The sequence below is a fragment of the Bombina bombina genome, chromosome 4 (assembly GCF_027579735.1).
Source record: "Bombina bombina isolate aBomBom1 chromosome 4, aBomBom1.pri, whole genome shotgun sequence".
NCBI classification, from domain to species: Eukaryota; Metazoa; Chordata; class Amphibia; order Anura; family Bombinatoridae; genus Bombina; species Bombina bombina.
Window position 1 is genome coordinate 96,673,872 of NC_069502.1, and position 27,808 is coordinate 96,701,679.

Below are 27,808 nucleotides of genomic sequence, written 5' to 3' on the forward strand. Positions count from 1 at the left end.
CTATCACATGTTCAATAGTATTAACATATGTGTTCATCTATACAATATAATATATTATATATTACAACCTCATACCAAATAAAAAATACAAACTCAAAATTAAAAACTTACGGCTAGATTACGAGTTTGCATTATTCGTGGTGCGGTGTTAACTTACATGTTATTGTCACTGCTCACTTACCTACAGTGCTGGTATTAAAGGTTTTTATAAACCCGGCGTTAAAAGACAAGAAGTGGGGGGGCGGAGCTAGCCTTATAACAGCATGGTCTCACAAAGACGCACATCTCTAGAGCTCTGCATGGATTCTACTTTTATGTATAACAAATGACTACCAATCTGTTTATACAACATCTTAAAAATGGGATTGGAGTCTGAAGATACTAGAGCTAACTAACAACGCAGTTCAAATCAAGAAACTAAAGTGAAAACCAACTTATATGCTGTGTTGGCAAGCCGCCCGGAGCTGAAGCTATTTGAAAGCAGCCATCTTCCTCTCCTCGTGGCATAGCCCAACCGTCTTGTCAAAATTTCTGTAAGGTGGCATCCACCTCTATTCTCCCTTTCACTAAGACGGATCCCAAGTCCTCACTCGCTGCCATGGAAGGGTTTAGTGATAAGCTTAATACAGTCTTCAAAGACAAGAAGCAAGACATCCTTAGAATAATTGCAAGATTTACCCCTCCCCCATACCCTACTAACGAGCCACAAGAAGAGCTAGACTTAAAGCCTACCTATAGCACTGCCGAACGCGCGACTCAGAACCGACAAGTGCAGCAGTCAAATACCTCTCATCTAAGGGAGGGTAAGTTGTCAGCGGAGCACATGATCGGGGCCGAGCGCAGACCACAGGGAACCGATGCGGACTTGCAATCACCTGCTATAGAAGCTGACACCGGGTATGATTCACCTATCACATGATCTGTGCTTGGGGTGCAGGGAAGCGGCGACGGGTTGCCGAATGAGAGTATGCTTAGAGCAGAGGCCAACAAAGATCTAGAGAAGGACTTCAGTATGGGAACTAGCTTGACTCTGAGAAGACCGTTAGTCACGCTGCTTTGTGGTGGCACCACAGTCATGGAGATTAGTTGGACATCATGTTTGGCCCTGAAACAGGCAAAGGATAGCCACCTAGATGATTACAACAGTTGTGAGATGGCAGCCTGGATTACAGAAGCTTTCTTCTTTGGAATGGCGAGGGATGTCAGGTTACAGAGACTCTCCAACACAGAAATTAACCCTCTCCTCGGAAATGGCTCTAGAACATTTTGAACTGAAGTTCCAGCCTTAGATATATGTATCATAGTTTTTCCACTGGGCATCGGGTAAAATCCCTGGCATCATTCCAACGCTCAAAAGCAACTCTATGACTGTGACTCTCTCCCTTCCCTTTTTTTTTCTTTTTTTCTTTTTTACAAGTTATACAAGTTTTAAACAGTTAGATAATCTTGTTATTTTACTTTTAGGTTTGTCTCTAATTGTTTATTTAGACATCGCAGGGTGTTATAAAGCCTATTAGGTAGTATTTGTCACACATAATATATATAGTTGGTTAAATAAGAGCTGATTGAGATGTCAAGCTTGCTATTTCATAACTCAATTACAAGATGGAGAATGGTGTAAAGGATGCCAATTGTGCAGTGAGAATAACTGTTACAACATGTAAATAGGGCTGTTTTGGTTGCACATGGTTTTGTATAAAGTATATATGTATAACTGATTATTACTCTGAGAATATCCTATAGTAAGTGCACATATATGGTCCAATATAGTTATTAGCAATTTGAATGTGTACCTCACTGTGGCTACATCTGTATTACCTTTGTACTAAATGCCGTCATATATCATAGCTCCTAGTTCCTATGCTGCGCATAGTTAATCCACCCTAGATATAGCTTATCCTCCTTTAGCTTAGAGGCACTCTATTTTATTTTTACTTGGAGCTAATATATCCATTATAGTGATACAAAAGGGTAAGAATCTTGCCAATACACACCATAATTTGCCCTACCTAATGATTACATGCTCCTGCAGTTAATAGCACATGTTACAGGGTCTGTAGCTTTAGTCTGAAGATAGTTATTTGCTATTCATCTAAATGCTCCAGTTCCTGTTTCCAGTTAATCTGGTTTCTAAGCCTCAGATATTTTACTTCCCGCTACCCTTACTAAGCTTACACATATGCCATCTCCACTTATATATCCTAATATTATACTTGAATTAAAGTGAGCAGACACACCATATTATATACAGTCTAATATTTCTTGTTGATTGAATATGCCCACCCCAGTTATATATATCTCTATACATGAGCTCAAAGGCCTACTTTGAATTGTTCATCTCCATCCCTATGCACTCCTACACTTACTTTGCTAACCTACTCCACTAACAACATACAGATGATTTATCCTGGTGTACATTTCAAAGAGCCAAATCTCATCTGCCCCAACTTTTTGCTCATTTAAGTAATACAGTGAGTAGCCCTAGTTTAAACAAAAGGTGCTTTTTGTTCCCAACCTCAGGTACTTACTGTTGGAGGTGCCTACCCTTCTACTCATGCTGTATACCCTTTCCCCTAGATACTCCACGATCTTATTGCAGATGGCTCCGCTCGCCCTCCTTGCCTCTCCCCATCTTTTCCTATAATACGAGTGGCTCTTGCCCGCTGTTTTTCCTTCTCTTCTCTATGCTCTTTGGCCTATGTGTGGCCGTTGCAAAAGCTAATTCCCCATCTCTTAATATTACTGCAATAGAATGATATAAAATATTTTCCCTATAGATGTTGGGATTATTTTCCTTTTATTATAACAAAAACTGAAGTTCCATTTCATATAGCCCATAGCTTAGCTCTCACATCGTCAGGGCACCATATGCGTTGCCAATTACACATACCTATCCGTCACAGTTGTTCTCCCTCTTACAAACATATACAACCCAGACATGCTGTTTTATACCCCTAGAGGGAAAATTTTAACTCTTTCTACCTTAATATTTTATTATTAACATAGACTTGAGAGACGGAGTTGTATCCTTTGTTTAGTTTTTTAGGATGACCTATGTGTTATGATACTGTATGTAATGCTCTGATATACGTATCGCTAATGGCGAACTGTGTATACTACTTTGAGTTGAAACTTCAATAAAAAATGTAATTAAAAAAAAAAAAAAAAAAAAAGAAGTGAGCGTAGAGCAAAATTGTGCTCCATACCGCACTCCAATACCAGCGCTGCTTAAGTCAGCAATGAGCTGGTTGCTAATGCTCGTGTACGATTTCTCCATAGACATCAATGGGGAGAGCTGGCTGGAAAAAAGCCTAACACCTGCAAAAAAGCAGTGTAAAGCTCCGTAACGCAGCCCCATTGATTCCTATGGGGAAACTATATTTATATTTAAACCTAACACCCTAACATGAACCCCAAGTCTAAACATCTCTAATCTTACACTTATTAACCCCTAATATGGCGCCCCCGACATCGTCGACACCTACATTATATTTATTAACCCCTAATCTGCCACTCCCGACATCGCCGCCACCTACATTATACTTATTAACCCCTTATCTGCTGCCCCCAACATCGCCGACACCTATATTATATTTATTAACCCCTAATCTCGTTCCCCCAATGTCGCCGCCACTATACTATATTTATTAACCCCTAAACCTAAGTCTAACCCTAACACCCACTAACTTAAATATAATTAAAATAAATCTAAATAAAATGTACTATTATTAATTAAATAATTCCTATTTAAAATGAAATACCTATAAAATAAACCCTAAGCTAGCTACAATATAACTAATAGTTACATTGTATCTAGCTTAGGGTTTATTTTTATTTTACAGGCAAGTTTGTATTTATTTTAACTAGGTAGAATAGTTACTAAATAGTTATTAACTGTTTACTAACTACCTAGTTAAAATGAATACAAATTTACCTGTAAAATAAAACCTAACCTGAGTTACACTAACACCTAACCTTACACTACAATTAAATAAATTACCTAAATTAAATACAATTAACTAAATTAAATAACATTACCTACATTACAAAAACTAACAAACACTAAATTACATAAAATAAAAAAACAAATTACAAGATATTTAAACTAATTACACATAATCTAATAACCCTATCAAAATAAAAAAAGTCCACCCAAAATAAAAAAAACCTAGCCTAAACTAAACTACCAATAGCCCTTAAAAGGGCCTTTTGCGGGGCATTGCCCAAAGAAATCAGCTCTTTTACCTGTAAAAAAAAAATACAAAAAACCCCTCAACAGTAAAACCCACCACTCACACAACCAACCCTCCAAATAAAATCATAACTAAAAAAACCTAAGCTCCCCATTGCCCTGAAAAGGGCATTTGGATGGGCATTGCCCTTAAAAGGGCATTTAGCTCTATTGCAGCCCAAAGCCCTAACCTAAGAATAAAATCCACCCAATAAACCCTTAAAAAACCTAACACTAACCCCTGAAGATCCACTTACAGTTTTGAAGAGCCAACATCCATCCTAAACAAAGCCAGGAGAAGTCCTCATTGAAGCGGCAAGAAGTCCTCAACGGAGCCGGGAGAAGTCTTTATTCAAGCCGGGAGAAGTGGTCCTCCAGACGGGCAGAAGCCTTCATCCAGACGTCATCTTCTGTCTTCATCCGGCACAGAGCGGCTCCATCTTCAAGACATCCGACGTGGAGCATCCTCTTGTTTCCGACGACTAACAACGAATGAAGGTTCCATTAAGCCAATCGGAATTAAGGTTGAAAAAATCCTATTGGCTGATGCAATCAGCCAATAGGATTGAACTTCAATCCTATTGGCTGATCCAATCAGCCAATAGGATTGAGCTTGCATTCTATTGGCGATGTTAGGGATTGCATCAGCCAATAGGATTTTTTCAACCTTAATTCTGATAGAATTCTATCAGCCAATCAGAATCTAAGGGACGCCATCTTGGATGACGTCACTTAAAGTAACCTTCATTCATCGTCGGAAAGAAGAGGATGCTCCGCGTCGGATGTGTTGAAGAGGGAGCCACTCGGCATCGGATGGATGAAGACTTCTGCCCGTCTGGAGGACCACTTCTCCCGGCTTGAATTAAGACTTCTCCCAGTTTCGTTGGGGACTTCTTGCCGCTTCTATGAGGATTTCTCCCGGCTTCGTTGGGGATGGATGTTGGCTCTTCAAAACTGTAAGTGGATCTTCAGGGGTTAGTGTTAGGTTTTTTTAAGGGTTTATTGGGTGGGTTTTATTTTTAGGTTATGGCTTTGGACTGCAATAGAGCTAAATGCTAAGGGCTATTGGTAGTTTAGTTTAGACTAGGGTTTTTTTTTATTTTGGGGGGGCTTTTTTTATTTTGATACGGCTATTAGATTAGGTGTAATTAGTTTAAATATCTTGTAATTTGTTTTTTATTTTGTGTAATTTGGTGGGGTTTTTTTGTAATTTAGGTAATTGTATTTAATTTAGTTAATTGTATTTAATTTAGGTAATTTATTTAATTGTAGTGTAAGGTTAGGTGTTAGTGTAACTCAGGTTAGGTTTTATTTTACAGGTAAATTTGTATTTATTTTAACTAGGTAGTTAGTAAATAGTTAATAACTATTTAGTAACTATTCTACCTAGTTAAAAAAATATAAACTTGCCTGTAAAATAGAAATAAACCCTAAGCTAGATACAATGTAACTATTAGTTATATTGTAGCTAGCTTAGGGTTTATTTTATAGCTAAGTATTTAGTTTTAAATAGGAATTATTTAGTTCATAGTAGGTTTTCTTTAGATTTATTTTAATTATATTTAAGTTAGGGGGTGTTAGGGTTAGGGGTTAATAAATATAGTATAGTGGCGGAGACGTTGGGGCGGCAGATTAGGGGTTAATAAATGTAGGTAGGAGGCGGCGATGTTAGGGACAGCAGATTAGGGGTTAATAATATTTAACTAGTGTCTGCGAGGCGGGAGTGTGGCGGTTTAGGGGTTAATATGTTTATTCTAGTTGCGGCGATGTCGGCATCGGCAGATTAGGGGTTAATCATTTTATTTTAGTGTTTGTGATGCGGGAGGGCCTTGGTTTAGGGGTTAATAGGTAGTTTATGTGGTGTGTTTGGGATCATTGTCATGCTGAAAGACCCAGCCACGTTTCATCTTCAATGCCCTTGCTGATGGAAGGAGGTTTGGACTCAAAATCTCACTATACATGGCCCCATTCATTCTTTCATGTACAGGGATCAATCGTCCTGTTCCCTTTGCAGAGAAACAGCCCCAAAGCATGATGTTGCCACCCCCATGCTTCACAGTAGGTATGGTGTTCTTTGGTTGCAACTCAGCATTCTCTCTCCTCCAAACACGATGAGTTGTGTTTCTACCAAACAGTTCTACTTTGGTTTCATCTGACCATAGAACATTCTCCCAATCTGCTTCTGGATCATCCAAATGCTCTCTAGCATACTTCAGATGGGCCCGGACATGTACTGGCTTAAGCAGGGGGACACGTCTGGCACTGCAGGATCTGAGTCCCTGGCGGCGTAGTGTGTTACTGATGGTAGCCTTTGTTACGTTGGTCCCAGCTCTCTGCAGGTCATTCACTAGGTCCCCCCAAGTGGTTTTGGGATGTTTGCTCACCATTCTTGTGATCATTTTGACCCCACAGGGTGAGATCTTGCGTGGAGCCCCAGATCGAGGGAGATTATCAGTGGTCTTGTATGTCTTCCATTTTCTAATTATTGCTCCCACAGTTGATTTCTTCACACCAAGCTGCTTGCCTATTGCAGATTCAGTCTTTCCAGCCTGGTGCAGGTCTACAATTTTGTTTCTGGTGTCCTTCGACAGCTCTTTGGTCTTCACCATAGTGGAGTTTGGAGTGTGACTGTTTGAGGTTGTGGACAGGTGTCTTTTATACTGATAACAAGTTCAAACAGGTGCCATAGATACAGGTTATGAGTGGAGGACAGAGGAGCCTCTTAAAGAAGAAGATACAGGTCTGTGGGAGCCAGAAATCTTGCTTGTTTGTAGGTGACCAAATACTTATTTTCCACCATATTATGCAAATAAATTCTTTCCCAATCAGACAATGTGATTGTCTGGATTTGTTTCCACATTTTGTCTCTCATAGTTGAGGTGTACCTATGATGAAAATTACAGGCCTCTCTCATCTTCTTAAGTGGGAGAACTTGCACAATTGGTGGCTGACTAAATACTTTTTTGCCCCACTATATGTTGCCTATTAAGGATATGGAGATTTGGCTTTCAATCAAACCTGGATTCATCAAGTGCGGTAGCAAGAGATGCAAGTCTTGCACCTATGCTACCTTTGGTAGGGACTTTATCTCTAGTGTCAACAAAAAACCTTTAAGATACAGGAACATATAAATTGTAATTCCTGTTACGTTGTGTATCTCTTGACTTGCATGGGTGCCGGAAGAACTATGTAGGTCAAACTACCAGGGCTTTGAAAGATAGGTTCTTGGAACACCTTCGTTCCATTGAGGACCCTGAGTCCAGTACTCCAGTATCCCTGCACTTCAGGAGATATCATGGTATGGATAGTTCCCTTTTGAATTTTCAGGGTATCCAGCTGATCTCAAGACACCCCAGAGGGTAATAGAGGTATTGTCCTCAGTCAAAGAGAGGTCTTTTGGATCTTTCAACTGGATATGCCAAAAGGTCTTAACTCAGAGTGGGATGTTAAACACTTTGTTAATAGAGCATGACCATTTTGTGTCACTGTCTCTTTAAACTTTACATTTTAATTTTGAATTATTATTTACTAGTCGAGGCAGTATTTCTTTTTAATTCCCCCTTTTTTCTTCTTGCCTTTATGTGCCTAATTGATATATAGATTATGTACAGGTAATGTACTTATCGTCATTTTTCTGTTTGCTCACCTAGTAGTGCATGTTTAACTTTAACTTTATTTTTTTATTTATTTTTGGGATTTATTTTGATATATCAATTCACTTTAAAACATTTGTTTTATATGTACTCCTTTTTGAGCATTGTTAACGCTTATTTGCTCAATATTCTGTATGAAAATATTTACCATGTCATTTTACTAGTGTGTTGATTTTCCTTCATGTACGGCTCCTGTGTTACACTGCATGCTTTTAAAAAGGGTGTGTATAGTTTACCCTTTTGAGATTGGCTATGTGTCCAATCCTGTAAGGAAGGAGGGCTTTTTAGTTCTCATAAAGTGTCAGTGTAACATACAGCTTTGTTATGGTCATTGAGATAGTCAGTCTTTAGATGAAACGCGTCTGACCGGATTACTGTGCTGTTTTTTGTTTTGTTTGTTTTTTACAGTGTGTGTCACTACATAGTAAGATGGATTAAATGGAGATTTTCTATCCACTGTTACTCTTTGCTTTTGATTTATTTTTGGGATTTTTTTAACTTTTTATTCATTGGTAGGGTGCGTTCCTGTTGCTGGATTGTCGTTTTCTTGAGGTGGGGGTGGACCGCCTCTCATTTTACAGCACCTGCTAACATTTCCGTTTGTGATTTAGGCATATCCTTGTGCCGTATAACATTTACTGGAGCTGATTGCTTTGGAGCCCGGCAGAATAAGAAGTAAAGGGGGGGTGTTTGGTTTTACAGCGCGAAGATCAGTACGCTGTGCGTGACACCAAGGTACAGAGGAGGACTGTCTGAGCGCTGCCCTGGAGGTTGTTTGTATGGTATATTAGGAGGACTTCAAAGGATCCAACTGGCTTGAGAGGGGATTTGACTTGCGGCGATGACATCATCGTTGCACGCTCACAGCAACCGTCGCTTCCCTGGCAACAGCCAGAACGGAGCAACGGAGAGCAGCGTGACACACAGGGGCTGAACTCACTAAATTTTCTAAGAAAAGTGCAAGGAACCTAGAAGTCGTAGAGATATGAGAGATGCATTTAATAGAAAGTAATGAAGCTCTCTGGAATACAAAATGTCCCATGGGAGAGAGAAGGTAACTAAAGAACACCTGGGGCGATATAAAGGCTCAGTTTGCATGAATTACAAATTATACTGAAATGATTTTACTACAATTTAACTTGTTATTCTCTATATTTTAGTAAATTTACTTTTTGGTTAGTTAAAATAAGTATATTTTGAATTTTGAGCCAACTTCACCTGCATACAAATGGCAAGCTAAATTAATGAAACCAGCTTATCTAAGCTGCTTACAAAATTGTACAAGACTGGTGAGAGCGCTTCAGACATACCCTGGAAACGGCCCTGTCCCTCCCACTTTCTGAAACTGTCAGATTTAGTTTGCAATGCTGCAAATACAAGGTCAATTAAATTTGTTAAAGCTACACAGAAATATACAAAGTATGATCCGAATTTGTTAAAGTAACACAGAAACTTTAAAAACATTATCAGAATTTGTAAAATCTCTGCTTGAGGCTAAATCTAAATGTATTAAACAAATATATGAGAAAGTGGAAATGTTAAATGCAATAATACTGAAATGACCCAATCTAAAATGTAAAGTGATATAAAATACAAAGCACAAAGTGTAAGTGTAACAAAACTCTCATATCATGCAGTGCTATATTGCACTGGGCTTGTCTCTGCTTCATATACATTTTCTTCACATACATTTGCATTTCCACAGTCGCTACTGTACTACACCGTATTTCTAAGCACCTTCCATTAACCCGTATATTTTAAAGATCCTGTTGTATGGTTTCTATCATTTTGTGATTTAACCTTTACACTAAGGTAATTGTTGAAGTTTCCTTAAAAAAAACTAAGCATGTTTATTTCTCTTTTGAATATTTCCTGAGGGGTGTTTTTTCCAACCTGTGTTTACTTTCACAATCTCTAGAGAAAACATAATCAAGGGGGAAAAAATCATCTTTATGCACTGGAATATATGAGCAACCAATTAAGAGAAGCAAAATAAAACGTTTGCATTTAACTAAGCCTTTTGTTACATACATTTATCTGTATAGAAATTACAGCAAAGTAACTCTTCCTCATATATAAAACACACCGTGCAGCTGTTGGCATTTTTTAAGTTTGCAGCAGTTTTATTGAGAAACGAGTGCATATTATGCACACGTTTAAAGTTTAACAAAAGGCATTTAATCCCCATTGAATCAACATTAAAACATTTTTATCCTAAAAAAAGCCAAGCAACTTGATGGAACACAGCTGAGTCGTAAATTGACTTGTTTCTGTATTAAATACCATCTTGAATTAAAAAAAAAATCTTCATTAAGATTCTTATATAACTATAAAACTCTGAGATTCAGGAGCATGTGTTCTAAGAGATGAATAAGTCTTTGGGGAAGCATTGTCTATCCCTGCAGGGCTCATATACTGAGAATGACAATTTACTATGCGTTTGAATGCAACTGACGATCTATAAACTGTATGCTACAGGGGAATGCTTTAAAAGCTGAAGGTATATTTATATAGTGTACATCATGACATTTTATTCATACAGGTTTCTAAACATTTACTTGCATGCAACTAATTATTATTTTTTATTATTATTTTTTTAATTATTGTCAGGGTAGTGTCTACATTTCCAATTTATGAAACAGAAACCAGTGAAGACATTTTGTGCTCATTATTTCCACATGAGAATGAGCACAATTTAATGAAACACCTAAAAACTTCCAAACCTTACCTGTAGGTCGATTACTAAACTTAAAGGGACACTAAAAGTAAACATTAAACGTTTATTGTTAAGATAGAGCATACAGTTTTAAGATACTTTCTATTATCAAATTGTACAACGTCTTTTTATATGAACGCTTTCTGAGGCACCAACTTCTACTAGGCATGGGCATGAGTTAACAGTGTATATGTGTATGAGCCTGTGATTTGTTGATGACTGTCACATGATACAAGGGGAGGAAAATGTAAATTCATTTTCAAATTTGTCAGAAAAAAATCTACAGCTCATTAAAAATTAGAGTAAGCGCTTTGCATTGTATTCAATCTGATTTCAAGTACAAGTTAAACTTGCATATTAGACAGTAAGATAAACCTATTACAGAGCTCAGACACAAGCAACTCATCTTTCTGCGCACACCCACACTTCTTACCATTTTGTTTACCCATGGGACCATCTTTTTAAGGTTTACTGGCAAAAACACCTTTTGCAATGGCGTCACTTTGCTTGGTGCATCACCTGTATTGAAGTATCTGCCTGTGAGTGAAATCCTCCAAAACCAGAAAACTCATGTCAGAATTTGTAAGTCCCTGCCAACCTGCCCACCGGCACACTGGTCATATCTTAAAAAAAGGACATTCAAACTCACAAAGGTGTCATTATCCATCTACTAACGGTAGATGGTCATTACACCATACCTTTGCTCGCTGTGCTTCTGCTATTGCCATTATATCATTCAAGAAACAGAATAGTCCCAACCCCAGGACAGGGTATTTCTGCACATATAACATTTAATGTGTATCCCTTTCCTCTTCCACTTACTTAGCACTTTCTTAAGTATCCTCCTGTATTTCAGTGATGCCCCAGCACAGCAACGCAAAAAGTTAAATGTATTCCCTTTTTCATATCTTTTCCATCTTTTCAGCTGTAAGATTTTAACACAGAGGAACAAAGACATCATTTTGCCACTGATATATCAGCAACTCTTAAAGTCAGAAGCATTCTCAGTCATTCCTATCCGTGTATCAGCACCACAACCTCTAGGAAACCAATTGGCCCTCGCTCATAAAGACACCATACAAACACCCTCAAGCTTCACCACCAGTAACTTAAGAATCAATAAAATTCCAGCTGCACAGAAATCCCCAACAAAAGTACAGTTTAAATTTCAGCTTTTTAAGCCTCTATTCATTAAACAGTTTGATTTGAAAATGGATGCTAAACATAGATTAGGTCCCTTCTTAAATAAATGGAAATACTTCCTTCAAACACTTACTCTACCGTGCTCACAAACAGATCTTACGATCCCAGCTTCATTAAGAGGAGATTGGGCCTTTCTATATACTACACAGGAAGGATTATTAGATAACCAGGATTGAGGTAAACTTCTTGATAATTTATGGTAAAGGATATATGCAAAGTAGAGGTGAGCGCCAAAAGAAGGCCTCTACTTTGCATATATCTTTTACACATTGGGCACGCTAGGGTACCCATCGAGGAGAGCTAGAGGCATCCCCCATCCCCTTTCCCCATCTGTTTTTTGCTCAGGATATACACTTTCTTTATCCTAATTTATGGTAAAGAAAAAGGACTGCTGGATATAGGTGGGGGAGGTGAGGTAATTATTACTGTTTATTAATTTTTTCCCCCTTCTTCTTCTCCTCTTCAGTCACCAGGACTGCAAAATCTTCATTACATTCCAACTTGATAGTTATCCTTCTATTTCGTAATTTATTAAATATATACCAATCTGTTACTGTGTGTTAAAGATTGTTTATCTTAGTAAATTTTACTTTTAGAAGAAAATAAAAATAAAATAAAGATGCAAAAGAGACATTTGAGAAATATTCTTTATTGCTATACAATAGGTCTTCGCCTTTTATCCAGCTTTGCTATATATCCCTCTCTCAACTGGTAGTAACACATTTGTATATTAATGTTGATGGACTCTATTTTTATGACACAAGCAGCAATCCTGTTTACTTTTTGATTTCCATATAGTACCTTCATGATGTAAACATTATTTAATTGTATTCTCTTAATATATGTACATACTGCACACACCTCCATTTTACTGCTCACGACCACTGCATGCACACCTGAAACCCCCTGATCTTTTTCCTCACATGCACACCTGAAACCCCCTGATCTTTTTCCTCACATGCACACCACAATGCCAACAGTGTCATCTGCTTCTATCCTCACTGAAGACTGAGCTGCTTCCAATTATTGTCAATGCCTCCTGTGCTTCCTTGAATGGCCTTAGGACCTCAGACATTGTTCTCCTTGTGCATCTCTTTTCTCCAAAGAATTATGTCCAAGTTGAAGAAGACTGAACTGCTATCATTTAATGCTGCTCCTTGAACATTTCCTCTACATCTGCCTGGTAGAACAAGAATACGTTATATCATTTCTGTATATTTGCTCTCCTCTCAACCTAATTGCACTTCTACGGTGGCTATAACACCCCCATGTCCCACACACACTTCTCATTCACCTTAGAATCACCAGATGATTTTCTACTTTACTTAACAATCCTTCTCCTCCAATTAAATCTCCCCTGCATTTAAATCCCTACAAGGCCTTATGCAGGCTTTTCTTGGTTGTGAACTTGCAAGCTCTAATAATACAGAGCTATTACGAGCTATTACACAGCTGTGCTTTAATCCGTATGTAGCGCTGCTCAGTGGAATGGCCTTATAAGAAGGGCCTTTCTCAGAATTCAACAGCTCACTCTCTTCCAGAGCAACCTTCACTAACAAATCATCCACACCCCAAAGGGAAGGTATAAGTTCCCACCAATGCTCCAGATCCTGCAAAACACCTCTATACACAGCCCAGACCAAAATAAATCACCAGCTACCAAGTCACCTCAAGGTGACATGGAAAGAAAGACATGAGACAAACTCCAGTCTTTCAAACATCTTGAGTTATCAACACCGAGGAAGGAAGCCACAAAAATAGTAGGGGAACTACTGCCTTTAGGTGACTCTACACCAACTGATGTCCTCTTGTCACCTGTCAACTCAACTGAGGGCTGCTGCACTTCTGTAATCAGATCCCTCCTCTTCAACTTCACTAAGGTCCTCACTCCACAACTCCTAAACATTTTTCCCCAGTGGGGGTATGTGAAACAGATCCCACAGCATTTCCAGCAGCTCCAGATCTTAATTCAGAAGCTGTAACAATATGCTGCATAACTAAGGAACCCAGATATGCCATATTGCAGAACAAAGTCAGTGTTCTCTTTCTCTCCATGAAGTCAAAGTGACTTTACTTTAGCTTCTATCCGCTCTTATGGCCCCCCTAGCCTAGCCCTCATACAACTGCTGGGTAAAAAACAAACAAAACAAAACAAAACTGTCTTTCTGAGGTTCCCTTTGTTTTTGTTTTTTTTGTCTCATTTTTTGGCATTTGGTAGCCTGATGCTCCTGACTGTCTCACTGGCTGTTTTTTGCTTGGGAGTTTCAATTGGATTAAATTCATATCAAGCTAAGATCTGTATTTTTATTATATTTGAATGTCCCTTTTATTGGTTTAGAGATAAAAACCATCAAAGTTACATAGGTCACTTATAACACAAAAGAGCATACAATTTCGTAAGCAATCCAGTTTACCTCTATTATCAAACATACTTCATTTTTAAAAGGGTTTTATACTGGATTTTTAGAACAGTATCTGTGCATATTATTCTTTATAGTAGTGTCTATTACATGCAGTTATATGAAAATTGGTGTATACTGTCCCTTTAAATATTGTGACACACTTGCACTTTCTAGTATGGTTTATAATCAAAGAACCAGCTATTCAATACTGACTTTATTGACATAAAAATAATAAAATAAAAAGCTAAAATAGATATGAATTTTATATTTCATGGTATAGTTCCACAAGAACTCATAAAGTACGCTATAATAACATTTAAGATAATTTTTGTTTTGTTGTATCTAAAAGAGGGCAACGACAACTAATGTTCCTGGGCTTGTCTTTGGGAGTTGTGCTTATCAGCCAATGAGTACCTTAATACCATCTGTGCACAAACCTGCATTTCCTATGAGTTACAATATAAATTATAACAGCTTAATCACATCCTTTTTAATCATTCAAAACGTGTTTTTTCCATGCTTAATTGTCGTACTTTCACAATATGAAAATTGGAGATTAAAGTCTGAAGTTTTAATTTTTATGGAAAATGGATCACTTCAGTATGTTATTAGTAGTATTCTGTACCATAAATTGTTACAGCATTACATTAAAAATCAATACTTTTTTGTTAAGTAAATAACAATAGTAAGTTAAATACTTTGTTTTATTTGGCATACTAATTCATAAGGGCTATATAATACAATTCTCTGATAGATGTATAATGCAGCGGATGCTGTAATCTACCCGTGTAGTTTCAGGTTATGATCGGGATGATTGACACCCCCTGCTAGCGGCCGATTGGCTGCGTATGTGCAGGGCGCCACATTGCACAAGAATTTCATGAGAAATGCTTGTGCAATGATAAATGCCAACAGCGTATGCTGTCTGCCCGCAGTCGCAATCGACCCCTTCATCTCTTAGTTAAGCATTAAAAATTAGACGTGTATTCCTTTTCAGATGAATAAAAAAATGACATATTTTTGATATTTCTGGCATTTCTGCAAAAATATTTAGCAAACAGCCCTTTAACCCTTTAAATGCTAACGACGTCTCTGAGCCGTTACTAGCACTCACCCCCCTTTAGGGCAATCTGGGGGCTCCCACCTACTCCCACCCAAGCGATCTGGCCTGAATAGTGAGAGGCATTGCTGAGGCTTCACAATTTGTGTGGTGACATCACGCACAATGATGTGATGACGTCACCGCCCATTTTATTTAAAATTAACAATTGACAATATAGGGAAAAGGGGGCATGCTGCTTAGAAGCCTGTATCTCAGACACCTACGGAGCTACAGACCCCCAAGACCCACCGTTGGAAAGGTAATTGCTAACCTTTCCAATGGTATAAGTCTAGGGGATCTGGAACAAAAAGTATAAAAGTAAAAAATAAATATATTTTAAAAATGTAAAAAAAAAATAAAAGCTCAAATCGAGTTTAGCACCCAGGTGGGAAATGGCTTATCAGCCAGATGGTTAAAAGGATAAAAAGGTCAAAATGGACAGGTGCATGAATGCATTTCAATTTTAAAAAGAAGCATTTTTTTTACATATACTACCACTAGCTGTTTTTCAGCATCATACACACATATGCAGTGAGGGCCTATGCACAAGTATTCAAGCTCAGACAGCTGACTGTAGTATGTATTGTGCCTGGGATTTAATTTGTGTCATATAAGCCACTGCTGACCCTCTGAGCAAGTGTGGTGTTCGAATACTGGTACACAGGCTCTTACAGCATATGTGCGTATGCCACTGAAAAACACTGATAACATTTACTAGAACCATACTTTCTAATGGAATTATATTGCAAAAAAATGCTTCTATTTAAAATTTAAACTCACCTATGCGCATTTCAAATTTGACCTTTCTATCACTTTTTTGAAGGAATGCAACAAATATTGAAAATATTGTAATTTTTCATTATTCTAAAAAGGAATACATATGCGTTTATATCCCCTTAAAAATTAATGAAAGAATGCATGCAAAATAAGTTGTTGATTTGTTCATACAGCTAAATCTGGTAAATCTTTAAAGGTGGATAATAACTGTATGCAGACAAGAAAGGCTTAAACAAAATAACAATTTAGAAATGTCCTTGTCAGTTGATTGATTTTGGTGTAAAAATTAGGTAAGCTTCACTTTTGTTCTAGCTATTTCTGATCCCATTAAAACTGATGCTGGCTTGTAAAAGCAGCACTAGTTACTACTTTAAGTTTAGCTGTGCAGCTGCCCTAAAGTTGTTAGCCATAGCAAATAGCGAACAAATGGATTTTCTTTAGCAATCCCAGTTAAAAAAAAAACATTGGGCTAAAAACATGTCCATTAAGAACAATGTGTCTATATTTTGCTTAATATTTCCAACTACTTAAATATAGCGCAACACAAAATAAATTATGTTAATATACCTCATAACCCCAAATAGTAGACCTCTCCAAATATCTTCAGCGTTTCTGAAACTGTGTTGTTCCTAAATTTCACCTAGGTTTAATTTCTCTGGCATTGTCAGTTACCATGGAAACTTTAGCAGACATCCTGAATTCCAATAGTTATTTTAACATTCTATGTAGGTAAATCGCTTGAATGTGGTAATAACAGTATCGCGCTGAACATAAAAACAGATAGATTTCACAGTGCAACATAATAAATAATGCATTTTTTTTTTTGTCTTAACATGGAATATGGAATAATACCTTATAAATTGGCAGACTGGTATCATTTTTATTTGGAAAGAAAATTGGGCTTCCTCAATTCTTCCATATATCAAATGCATCAAAATTCTTCAGTTGCCTTCCTTTTAAGCAATATTCAATGATTAAATCTGCAGTTTAGCTTCCTCCCTGAAATTGAACATCTGGGAACAAAAATAAAATACTAAGTATCATACATTTACATAAATCCAGGATCCACGATTTGGCAACATTCCTCCATATGGGGTAAAATCAAATCTTAATGTTTCTTAGGTTGTGCTCTTAAAGTCTATGAATGAATATGATAAAAAGTATTTTATCTGTAATTTACACAACCTGACGTTGCTTCAATTCCTGGAAATAAATTAACACTTCAGTTATCTTCAATTTGCTATTCAAATATTGCCTAGATTCAAATACTTTTTAGTGTGTAATACCTGTTAATTGTGGAACATCTTGGTTGTTTTTTTAATCAATTTCAACGTGATTCCAATCAATCAGTGAAACGACTAAGGGACAGATTGTGAGTTGAGCGCTAACAGTTACACGCAAACGAAAAGGCGTTTATCGCAGGTGTTTGTGCGTGTCGGGATTAGCATTCATATTACAAATTGAAAGTAAACGCAAATGCGTCAATGCAATCACAATTTACGCTAGAATGATTACTGCATCCTCAGGGCTCTGGCTTACTGTTTTGCGAAACAAAAAAGTATCACGAAACATATCAAAAATATGTTACAAAGTACAGTTACACTCATAATAACACCATCTAATAAAAAATATTTTAAAAAAATAATTGCACAAAAGGACTCAAAGATATGAGGTCTCAGGTGTTAAAAAAAGGCAAACAAAGGACTTTAACAGATATACATACATATCCATGTCTAAATATGTCTATATATGTATAGATATATGTTTATATGTGTGTACATATGTATTTATGTGTTTACATATGTATTTATGTGTGTATATATGTATTTACAGACATATATACACATATAAATACATATACAGACATATATATATAGAAGTGCATTGGAGCTCTTTGCAGTTAAGTAGATGAAAACATGAAAAGCATATTTATGCAATATTCATAGTATACTGTGTATTTACTGTAAATATTTCACATTCCAATGTTCTGCACATAGCAGAATATGTTCTAAGTATTTATAAATAGACATTCCTACATTTATCTGTATATTCTGTATCTTTCATACAAAAGAAGGAACTCAGTAGTGCTAAAACAAATGCGTGAGAAACCACTTAAGGTCAGCTAATAGTTAATAGTGCAGTGTATTCCAAACTGTATGACAGCTTAAGGAAACTTTTATAGGTAGCTGCATAGGCGAATTGGTCAAGATAAGTCCCACACTGTTGCCCAAGCCTGCTTACTATACCGGACACTTTGGGATCTACGATGCACGGGTACCTTATACCATCTCCGAGTGCTCGTTTCTTCACCGGCTCAGCTGCTTGGCGTCCTCGTGGGTCTGCAGATGTACAGCGTCTCTCCTCTTCGATGAGCGCTAGATCCTATTGGCTAGTCAGAGCGTCAATCAGCAGTAACCAATCCGTGGAAAGTACCGATGCTGAAGAATCACCAATCACTATTAGCTGCACGCACACACCTCCCCACAGCTTAACAGCTTAACAGTCCAGGATACACTGGCAAAATGTAGAAATATAGAGAAGCGGTAGTCCTGGAGAGTATAATTAAAACGTCTTTATTTCAAACTCAGATTAAAAACGAATGGCAGTCACAAGTAAAAGCATACCAGGTGTGGCACTGTTTGGCTTACGCGTTTCGGCTGAGAGCCGTAGTCATAGCCTATAGTGCTGTGTGACACACCTCTCTAAATACTCATACCTAAAATCCTATTGGTTAAAAGTTAGAACACACCTGTTGATTACATACTCTATACAAAGAAAACTAATATAAACAGAACCTCCTAAGCAATTAAACCTAACGAATTTGACAAATACAGAATTAACTTATACATGGAATAATCATATTGCAGAATGAAAAATACACACCAAACCTCCAAAAATCGAAATAGTGCAATATACAATGTGCAAAATCTCAAAACATACATTGTGTACAATGTGTACCATATTAGCTATAGATATTCTCACTTTAACAAAGAATATGAGGGTTCAAAAGTCAAAACCTGTAATACACATAGAAAAGTCTAATACTGTTCAGGCGGACCCTAACCCTATAACATAATTATAAATCTTAATCATAAGCAATAATATGGGTTAAAATTTCTAAATTACATGATTGTCCAAGGGTAAAGTATATATGAAAAAATGAAATAAATGCCTGAATAGCGCAAGAGATTACAGAGTCCTAAACCGGTAAATGTGACATGCATAGGAGTGGCTCACAGAGAGCTAAGGAGCCCAGACCAGTTACCACAAATTCATGATATCATACTTGGAGTTGAGCCCATTTGGAATACGAGTGCCCATTGTGAAAATCCAGTGGGCTTCTCTCAACTCCAGCATGCGATCTATGGAACCTCCCCTTTTAGGTCTGTGAACCCTTTCTATAGCACTCCAAGAAAAGGAAGAAAGGTTCCCTCCATGGTAGACCCCGAAATGCTGGACTACAGGGGTACTCGATTTAACTGTAGTAAAAGAGGAAAGATGTTCCCTAATTCTGGTGTTTACATCTCTGGAGGTGAGACCTATGTATTGAATTTTACATGAGGAGCAGTTAAGTACATAAATCACATTAGTACATGTGCAATTTAAGAGTGTTTTGATGTTAAATGTTTTCCCTGTAACATAACTTGTAAATGTATTTCCAGTGCGTACAAAGTCACACGGTTTGCATTTTCTGTGGCCGCATTTATGCATGCCCTGATGTCTGATCCACGCACAAGCATCATTAGTCTTAGTGGGCAACATAGTTGGAGATAGCTGGGAGCCCAGTGTGGGACCTTTCCTATATGCACACCTAACACCACTTTTAACCATTTCAATTAGTTTATCATCTGCATTGAGGATTTTAAAGTGCTTGCGTATAATGGAACAAATGTCATTGTATTGTCCACTGTGAGTGGTGACAAACGTCACTCCATCAAAGGGCTTAGAATCATTTATTTGTCTATCTACCAGAAGGCTATCTCTGGTTTTGGAGCTCACCAAATGTTTGGCCTTACAAATGGCTTTTTTTGGATATCTGCGTTGTTGAAGCCTAGATTCAAGATCCCTGGCTAAAGTCTTGAAGTCGCTGTCATCTGAACAGTTTCTTTTTAATCTGATCATCTCCCCTTTAGCAATTGCTTCTGGGACATGTTTCGGATGGCAGCTAGTCCCAAATAGGACTGCATTCCCTGAGATGGGTTTCCTATAGGAAACTGTTTTAACTCTGCCATCTGGGAGCCCTATAAGGGTAAGATCTAAAAAATTAGCACTTATGTCATTAAATTCAAATGTAAATTTGAGATTCATGTCATTTGAATTTAGGGTTGAACAGAATTCTAAAGCTTGTTGTTGGGTTCCTGTCCATATGAAGATCAGATCGTCTATATATCTTCGATATGTAGATATATAGACACGGAAAGGGTTACTATCTCCAAAGATGTGGAAGAACTCCCAGAATCCTATGCAGTCCTATTTGGGACTAGCTGCCATCCGAAACATGTCCCAGAAGCAATTGCTAAAGGGGAGATGATCAGATTAAAAAGAAACTGTTCAGATGACAGCGACTTCAAGACTTTAGCCAGGGATCTTGAATCTAGGCTTCAACAACGCAGATATCCAAAAAAAGCCATTTGTAAGGCCAAACATTTGGTGAGCTCCAAAACCAGAGATAGCCTTCTGGTAGATAGACAAATAAATGATTCTAAGCCCTTTGATGGAGTGACGTTTGTCACCACTCACAGTGGACAATACAATGACATTTGTTCCATTATACGCAAGCACTTTAAAATCCTCAATGCAGATGATAAACTAATTGAAATGGTTAAAAGTGGTGTTAGGTGTGCATATAGGAAAGGTCCCACACTGGGCTCCTAGCTATCTCCAACTATGTTGCCCACTAAGACTAATGATGCTTGTGCGTGGATCAGACATCAGGGCATGCATAAATGCGGCCACAGAAAATGCAAACCGTGTGACTTTGTACGCACTGGAAATACATTTACAAGTTATGTTACAGGGAAAACATTTAACATCAAAACACTCTTAAATTGCACATGTACTAATGTGATTTATGTACTTAACTGCTCCTCATGTAAAATTCAATACATAGGTCTCACCTCCAGAGATGTAAACACCAGAATTAGGGAACATCTTTCCTCTTTTACTACAGTTAAATCGAGTACCCCTGTAGTCCAGCATTTCGGGGTCTACCATGGAGGGAACCTTTCTTCCTTTTCTTGGAGTGCTATAGAAAGGGTTCACAGACCTAAAAGGGGAGGTTCCATAGATCGCATGCTGGAGTTGAGAGAAGCCCACTGGATTTTCACAATGGGCACTCGTATTCCAAATGGGCTCAACTCCAAGTATGATATCATGAATTTGTGGTAACTGGTCTGGGCTCCTTAGCTCTCTGTGAGCCACTCCTATGCATGTCACATTTACCGGTTTAGGACTCTGTAATCTCTTGCGCTATTCAGGCATTTATTTCATTTTTTCATATATACTTTACCCTTGGACAATCATGTAATTTAGAAATTTTAACCCATATTATTGCTTATGATTAAGATTTATAATTATGTTATAGGGTTAGGGTCCGCCTGAACAGTATTAGACTTTTCTATGTGTATTACAGGTTTTGACTTTTGAACCCTCATATTCTTTGTTAAAGTGAGAATATCTATAGCTAATATGGTACACATTGTACACAATGTATGTTTTGAGATTTTGCACATTGTATATTGCACTATTTCGATTTTTGGAGGTTTGGTGTGTATTTTTCATTCTGCAATATGATTATTCCATGTATAAGTTAATTCTGTATTTGTCAAATTCGTTAGGTTTAATTGCTTAGGAGGTTCTGTTTATATTAGTTTTCTTTGTATAGAGTATGTAATCAACAGGTGTGTTCTAACTTTTAACCAATAGGATTTTAGGTATGAGTATTTAGAGAGGTGTGTCACACAGCACTATAGGCTATGACTACGGCTCTCAGCCGAAACGCGTAAGCCAAACAGTGCCACACCTGGTATGCTTTTACTTGTGACTGCCATTCGTTTTTAATCTGAGTTTGAAATAAAGACGTTTTAATTATACTCTCCAGGACTACCGCTTCTCTATATTTCTATATTCTGTATCTTTACCAATATATAATCATGTATATATACCTGTGTATATATATATATATATATATATATATATATATATATATATATATATATATATATATATATAATGTATTGTACCAAAATACCATCAGATATATACAGACATACTGTATGTATTTATGAATAAATAGACCATATTCTGCTATGTGAAGAACATTGGAATGTGAAATATTCATATTTTCATGTTGGGTTAGTGCACTTGGGAATATGCAATCGGGTTTACTCGAGTAGGGTGTTTCCCCCCCCCACACTTTTTTTACTCCATTGACTTCTATGGGGGAATACGTTAAAACAATTGCGATATTCAAAGTTTTTTTTTTGTGTGCATCCGGTTAGCACGCAAGGGAAAACTTTTTACTTTCAACTGCTAATACGAGCGCTACCCGACGCGTGCAAAAAGCTTACTTTTAGCCGAGTTAGTGAGTGAGCAGGAGCGTTAAATACCGCTTTACTTGTAATTCGGCCCTAAATCAGTTTGAGATGCACTGCTGTATTATGTTAGCATTTTTATTTTTTGTACTTTACTGTTTGTTTGCACTATAAGAACACTATCTATATATATATACGATCTGTGGTGTTTTTGGGCACTAGTGGGACATTATTTGGGACAGACTTTTTTGTCTCCTTGTATATTTTTAGACATTGTTATACATACCAATATATTTATGGATTCATATCTATTTTAATTGTGTTTTATTTTGTAAACAATCTGTAAATTATTCTGTAATCAATTTGTATTTTGTTACATTTTATATATAGATATAGTGCCATCAGCCAATTAGGAACGCATATACATATATTCTCAGCAGGAGTTGGTGCCTCAGAATGTGTGCACATAAAAATAGATTTTGAATTTTAAATGGCATGCTCTAGTATCTGAATCAGGAAAGTTTCTTTTTTTCTTTAGTATCCCTTTAACTTTTGATATCAGGAAAACTAAAACTAGAAATGTAAATAAAAAAAAGAAACATATTTTATATCACTAAGATACACATGCCGCCTGCTTTTTCAATAGATCAACAAACAGACAATGACACTTAAATATCTGCTTTAAAGTTTCAGTGTGTCGGAATCTAGAAACCTGAGTCTTATGATTACTGCTCTGACTTTAATTTTTCAGGTAAATCTGTTATTCCAGTCCAAGATGGTTGGGGAAACTTCTCTGACTTGGCTGTCTCCAGTTCTGGCTCAAACTTTTATCTAATAATTAATGTCACATCACCTCAAGGTAATTATTTCTTATTTTCTATATTAACAACCCCCTTGACATTATGCCCGTGTCTAAGTGACAGGGGGTGTGGCCAGTGGCTTTAAGGGGTGGAGTTTTTAGGTCCAAGAGAACAGTGTGAGTGGTCTGAGGGTAGTGTCTTGGTCGTATGGTGGAATTGTAACAATCTTGGAGATGGTTATTGGGAGTTTTAAGCAGAGTTTACTTTCTCTTAGCTTACCTTACCCATAGGAAAACCAGGATATAATTAAAGGGACACTGAACCCAAATTCTTTCTTTTGTGATTCAGATAGATCATACATTTTTAAGCAACTTTCTAATTGACTCCTATTATCAAATTGTCGTTGTTCTCTTGGTATCGATGCCGGCCCATTTTTGGTGAACAAACTGGGTTGTTTTTGCTGATTGGTGGATAAATTCACCCACCAATAAACAAGTGCTTTCCATGGTTCTGAACCAAAAAAAATAGCTTAGATGCCTTATTTTTCAAATAAAGAAAGCAAGAGAACTAAGAAAAATTGATAATATGTGTAAATTAGAAAGTTGCTTAAAATAGCATGCTCTATCTGAATCATTAAATAAAAAATTTGGGTTCAGTGTCCCTTTAAGGAATAAAGGATTGCAGGACTAAGTTCCCATCTTTTAGGTTGTTATTCAAATTGCGGGACGATAGGAAGGTATGCTATACCTATTCATTCTCTCAAGGTACATGTTCTCTATATTAATTTGAAATTCATTTAAACAGCTAAAATATTAACCTGTTTAACTGCAAAAATACTTTTTAAGGGACATGCAAGCATACTTAGGTATGCTCTATAATAAATAATACCAAGAGAACAAAGTCAATTTTATCATAGTAAAACAAAAGTAAATTGCCACTTTGTTTTAAACTGCATGCCCTGTCCCGATCATGAAAGTTTATTTTTTATATTAATTTAAGTAATGATTGATTTACTATGCCAGAATCAAACTCTTTTGGTATAGAAAGGATATGTTTTTTTCCCAAAGTCTCACCCCCCCCAAAAAAAAAAAATATTTTGGAGGCACTCTTCTTTTGTGCCTACTACCTAGGTGTGCTTTTAACAAAGAGTTGTGAAGAGGGGTCAATATAAATCCTGGGTGTTGTTTTTTTTATCCCTTTTTCATTATTTCATTGACTAATGGAGAACTCCAAAGGTAAGAAAAACTACTAATTTACTACAAATTTGATCTCTGTATCATTTGCCTTAATTCTAATCATATCATTTATTTATGGCAATTATTTTCCTTCCTTACAGTTGTTGGGTTAAAAATCAGATTGCTGCACGATAATGAAAAAAGAAAAATGTAGCTAAGAAATATATTTGTCTGGAACTATCTTCAGAAGAGAATAAGAGGGAGCTAATTTGTTACACAGATAGCGTAATCTAATTTTAGAAATAGCAAAAAATATATTGAAATAAATTGTGGATATAGTGATTTTCTGCTTGTCTCTGAGCAAACATATTTTGTTTAGATTTGGTTACTTATCTTAATACTGTATAAACTAAGTCTGCCTTTGATTTTGTTGCATAACTAATTGCTTTACTTGTGATACATTGCAGCCTGTGCCCTGCTCTTAAAAAAATATATAAGTAGCAATCTAACAATTTTGAGCTGTACACATGAGTCTAATTTTCCAATTATGTTCGTGTTACTTTGAAAACTGGTTTATTTCAACAAGTTCAATTTTATGGTTTCCTTACCAAATTATAGAGTGCTGGATCCACAGTATACTGGGGTGTTTCCTTGTAAAACTGTAACACACTATAAACAATACTTATAAATTCTTCAGCTTCCCTGTTTATTAACATTTTTTTTTCCTGATGATAAAACAGTTCACTTGCCTGTGCTCCTTTGCCCGCGAGGAGTTAGAAAATTAAGATTTAGGGGGTTTTGAACAGAAGCTGCAACTTGAAGGTGTCTGCAGTGATGTTAAAACGACAGACACTCTTTTATGAACATTGTAAATATCGGCTTTCAGAAAGCAAAGGCTTCAACGATGTACACCATAAAATGAGCGTGCACAATTGTGCACCAAACTCAGTCCTACAGATTTTTTTAATTTTTTTAGAACATAAATCTATTGAATTAAAATTGGGGTTACATTGGGTTATTATATATGAAAAAAACACTTGATGCTTTTTTTCTATTTATTGTATAATTATTATTGATATCATGTATAGATATCTATATTGCATAAATGGGATGGTGCCCTCTGGATTATTAAAGTAATTTATTTTAGGATGCAAATCTATAAATTAGGATAACTAGTTGCCAATAATTATTTAATAGTGTATGGTAAATTAACCTGGATCATGCTTAAAGAGATAGTCTAGTCAAAATTAAGCTTTTATGATTCAGATAGAGCATGCAATTTTAAGCAACTTTATAATTTACTCCTTTCTCTTGGTATCTTTATTTGAAAAAGCAATAATTTATCCTTAGGAGCCGGCCCATTTTTGGTTCAGCACCTGGGTAACGCTTGCTGATTGGTGGCTACATTTAGACACCAATAAGGAAGTATTACCCAGGTGCTGAACTAAAAATGGGCCGGCTCCTAAGTTTTTATTCTTGCTTTCTCAAATAAAGATAAAAAGCAAACAAAGAAAAATTGTTAATAGGAGTAAATTAGAAAGTTGCTTAAAATTGCATGCTCTATCTGAATCAAGAAAGTTTAATTTTGACTAGACTATCCCTTTAAGGGTTAAGGTTTTGGCTTCTGATATGGGAGTGTAAGTGTAACAATGTGGAGAGTTATGGTGAGGGTTTCAGACTCACCTTATATAAAGAGTGAATTCTAGGGTCAATCACTCTTTCTGCTTCCTGAGGATTAAAAAAAATGTAAATCCCTGGAAAGTGGCCGTAATTTAATGGCTCACTTGAGCTCGAATAGTTCTAGTTGTCCCAATCTCCGGTACAGGGGAGGACTGGCAACTTTTGTCCCAGGTGGAAGTTACAACCCAGCGGCCTGGGAACAGCAATTCCACTCCTTTACTCTTTGCGCAGTATGCTTCAACTTACTGACTAATAGCACTGCACGTGCAAGAAGTGAAGAGGGGAGCCAGGGGGCAGAAAAAAGGTTGAAAGTGTTACTAAAGCTACGCAACAAGTATGAACACTACTGTGATAATGTTGGTTTATGAGAAAAAAAAAAGAAGAAAAAAAAATGTCGGCTTTGTGCCTCTGTCAGCCCAGACTCCCCTAAAAAAATACCATGGCCGACAAAATGTGGTATTAAATAGGCAGATGGGGGTAGGAAATACATTCAAATATACAATTATATTTTTAATATATCAGTTAAACATTGGATAGGTATTGCTGCTCACAGGGTCACACACACAGACGATCAAAGTCTTATGCTGGGACATACACCTGGTCACAAATACTCTCAGAGATATACACAAAGGATAACACATGCAACTACAAGCACAATCATACACACAAACACACACTTACAGACACAGTCATACACATATACACACACTTACAGACACAGTCATACACATATACACACACTTACAGACACAACCGTACACACATATACACACACTTAAAGACACAGTTGTACGCACATACATAAACAGACACAGTCGTACACACAAACACACACTTACAGACACAGTCGTACACACATACATACACTTACAGACACAGTCGTACCCACATACACAATCTTACAGACACAGTCGTACACACATACACACACTTACAGACACAGTCATGCATATAAACACAAACTTACAGGTACAGTCATACACACATACACACACTTACAGACACAGTCATGCACACAAACACACACTTACAGACACAGACATACGCACATACACACACTTACTGACGCAGTCGTGCACACAAACACACACTTACAGACACAGTCGTACACACATACAAACACTTACAGACACAGTCATACACACATACACAATCTTACAGACACAGTCCTACACACATACACACACCTACAGAAACAGTCATGCATACAAACACACACTTACAGGAACAGTCATACACACACATATACACTTACAGACACAATCATGCACATAAACACACACTTGGTCACAAAAACTCTCAGAGATATAGACAAAGGATAACACATGCAACTTCAAGCACAATCATACACACAAACACACTTACAGACACAGTCATACACATATACACAAACAAACAGACACAGTCGTACACACAAACACACACGTACAGACACAGTCATACACACATACACACACTTACAGACACAGTCATGCACACAAACTCACACTTACAGACACAGTTGTACACACATACACATACTTACAGACACAGTCA

At 36.9% G+C, this 27,808-nt stretch overlaps 1 protein-coding gene across 1 annotated transcript in view; it reads left to right on the forward strand.

Moving 5' to 3' along the window:
- The window catches only part of PKHD1 (PKHD1 ciliary IPT domain containing fibrocystin/polyductin), a 1,710,134-nt gene that overhangs the window by 1,548,971 nt on the left and 133,355 nt on the right, over nucleotides 1–27,808 (forward strand). The window contains exon 64 of the mRNA XM_053709557.1: nucleotides 23,369–23,476. Within this exon, the coding sequence (XP_053565532.1) occupies nucleotides 23,369–23,476 (108 nt within the window). The remainder of the gene's footprint in view (nucleotides 1–23,368; nucleotides 23,477–27,808) is intronic.